The following is a 2500-nucleotide window of genomic DNA, read 5'->3' on the forward strand; positions in this document are numbered from 1 at the left end:
AAAAAGAGGTGTGCTGGATTCTGGTGTTGACTCTATTTAGGTTGTTGTGTTTGTGTGGAAGCCCAGAGGGTGCATGTCCTGTCTGGGTGAGAACACGCATAGCCCAGGGAAGACCAGAGAAGTCACTTTGTTTTAACTGTGTGTGTGTGTGACTGTTTGTTGTGTGTGTGTGTGTGTGTGTGTGTGTGTGTGTACGTGCAGGATTGACAGGAAGATGTCCAGCAGTCAGACCAACTACAAGCTGGACGAGGCCCAGGCCATCTTCAACGAGCTGCGCAGCATCAAGAAGTCCATCAGCACAGGAGAGAGAGAGAGGCTGGCCCTCCTCCAGGTGAGACCTGACCCCTGACCCCCCCAGGTGCCCCTGTATAAGACCCACATCTGCCCCTGTATAAGACCCACATCTGCCCCTGTATAAGACCCACATCCCTCAGCTCTCACCAGACCAGCTGTGCTCATCATGCGTGTGTGTGTGCGGGGGTCTTGCAGAGCCTGGCGAAGCTCACGGTGAACTTCCACAGCAGCCTGTCGATCGGCGACTCCCCCGGCGAGGGGCCCAACAGCGCGGGCACCCTGGGGGGCCCACAGCAGTACTGTGACACAGGCTGCCAGACAGAGCTGGTGGGAGAGGTAGGTACCTCCGCACAACCTGACCTCTGACCTCCGACCCCGAGAAAGGGATGCAACACAACAACCTGTTAACAATTTGTAACCGTTTAAGAGAATGTTGATGAGAGAATTCAGTCCGAAAATATGATGCTACTTTTTTTTTTAAACCTTGACCTTGTTGTTTTTATACTTAAGTATGGCTCTCAAGATTCCTGTCAGCTGGTGGACAAGGTGAAGCTCAACTGGCAGTATGAAGAGGCCAAGAAGAAGTAGGTTGATGATGATGATGATGATGATGATGCACTAGTTTAACATTTACATCAAGAGTAGTTTTATAAGGCAGTACACAACATAACAACATAACAGCACAACAACACGGTCACTCCTACACAACAACATGGAGACTACTATACAACAACGTGGACACTATTAGACAGCAGCAGCAGTGCTCCGGTGTTGAGCTGGCTGGCTGTGGTGGGCGGTGCTGGTCTGAATGGTGTTTGTTCTGGTGACCGAGGCTGCAGAGAGATGTCTGACCAGGGGAATGAGCTGGGTGGGCACATCCTCTCCTGCCCACGCTGCTGACTGTGTGCCTTTGTGTGTGTGTGTGTGTTGAGAGGGCTGCCCACCTCTCAGCATTCCTAGTTATAACACAGGGCGATTCAGTTGTGATTAACACTCTCTCTCTCTCTCTCTCTCTCTCTCTCTCTCTCTCTGTCTCTCTCTGTCTCTGTCTCTCTCTCTGTCTGTGTCACACACACACACATAAATGATCTGGTGCTGCAAAGTGGCCATGGACACACACATTTATGTTTTTTCTTCAGCACTTTAGTGTACCAGCCTGTTGGTCTAACCTACTAAGGTGAAAACATATTCAGTATCTCGAGCTGATCTGTGAGGGGAGGTGGTGGTGGTGGGGGGGGGGGGGGGGGTAGTAGAGGTAGCTGAGGCAGGGGGTTGGAGGCAGAGGAGTCAGAGGGGGGCTGGGAGGTTGGAGGTAGAGGTAGAGGCGGCGGCAGGAGTCTGTGTTATTACACTGGCTCCACACAGGCTTTTTTTACAAGACGGATGTTGCCATGGTGACGCGGCCACCGCAGTGCCAGCCATGACATCAGAGACAGAGGGTTGAGGGAGAGGGAGAAGTCAAGAGAGAGGTAGAGGGAGAAAGAAGGGAAGGGAAGAGAGAGAGAGAGACCTGTGGAAACTTGCATGCGCTGTCGTTGAGTCACTCTGTCTGAAATCCAACACACATAAACACAGTTATTTCATTTTAACCTTGAGCCAAAACCCCTGCCTCCTGCCCCCCCCCCCTCCTTTTTCTCCTCCTCTGAACACTGCAGAACACCTGCTCTGTGAGGCACCTCATGTGTCCAAGTGAGCTGGCTGAGTAATGTCATTGTGGCATGTTGTGTGTGTGTGTGTGTGTGTGTGTCAGTCAGGGTATGTTGGTCACATCTTTACTTATCTGGTGCCTCCTTAGACATACAGTACACAAATCCTCGACTCTTTACCCACACCTCATCCATCCCTCCCTCCATCTACCTCTATCTCTCTGCCTCTCCCCTACCCCCCCTCTCCATCTCTCTCGTCTCCCTGCCTCTACCCCCTAACCCCCCTCTCTGTCCTCTCTCCATCTCTCTCGTCTCCCTGCCTCTACCCCCTAACCCCCCTCTCTGTCCTCTCTCCATCTCTCTCGTCTTCCTGCCTCTACCCCCTAACCCCCCTCTCCGTGCCCTCCGTCCCCGCAGGGTGGCCAGTATACAGCACCAGATGGCCCAGCTGGACGGGGAGAGTTGGTCCGGCCGGGCTGAGGCCGACCGGGACCGGGACTTCCTGCAGCTGCTGCGGGAGAAGGAGGCCCTGCTGCACGAGCTGGCCCTGGTGAGCCAGC

The 2500-nt window shown here is 53.6% G+C and overlaps 1 protein-coding gene across 4 annotated transcripts in view; it reads left to right on the forward strand.

The window, feature by feature from the left end:
* wwc3 (WWC family member 3) overlaps positions 1-2500 on the forward strand; it is a 31587-nt gene that overhangs the window by 16541 nt on the left and 12546 nt on the right. For all 4 annotated transcript variants that reach the window (XM_084676226.1, XM_084676228.1, XM_084676227.1 and 1 more), the window contains exons 6-9: positions 202-331; positions 490-630; positions 805-878; positions 2358-2500. The exon at positions 2358-2500 is cut by the window's right edge and continues 106 nt beyond it. In XM_084676226.1, the coding sequence (XP_084532352.1) occupies positions 202-331; positions 490-630; positions 805-878; positions 2358-2500 (488 nt within the window). The remainder of the gene's footprint in view (positions 1-201; positions 332-489; positions 631-804; positions 879-2357) is intronic.

This window comes from Hypomesus nipponensis, chromosome 16 (genome assembly GCF_054491055.1).
Source record: "Hypomesus nipponensis isolate SF chromosome 16, ASM5449105v1, whole genome shotgun sequence".
Lineage (NCBI taxonomy): Eukaryota > Metazoa > Chordata > Actinopteri > Osmeriformes > Osmeridae > Hypomesus > Hypomesus nipponensis.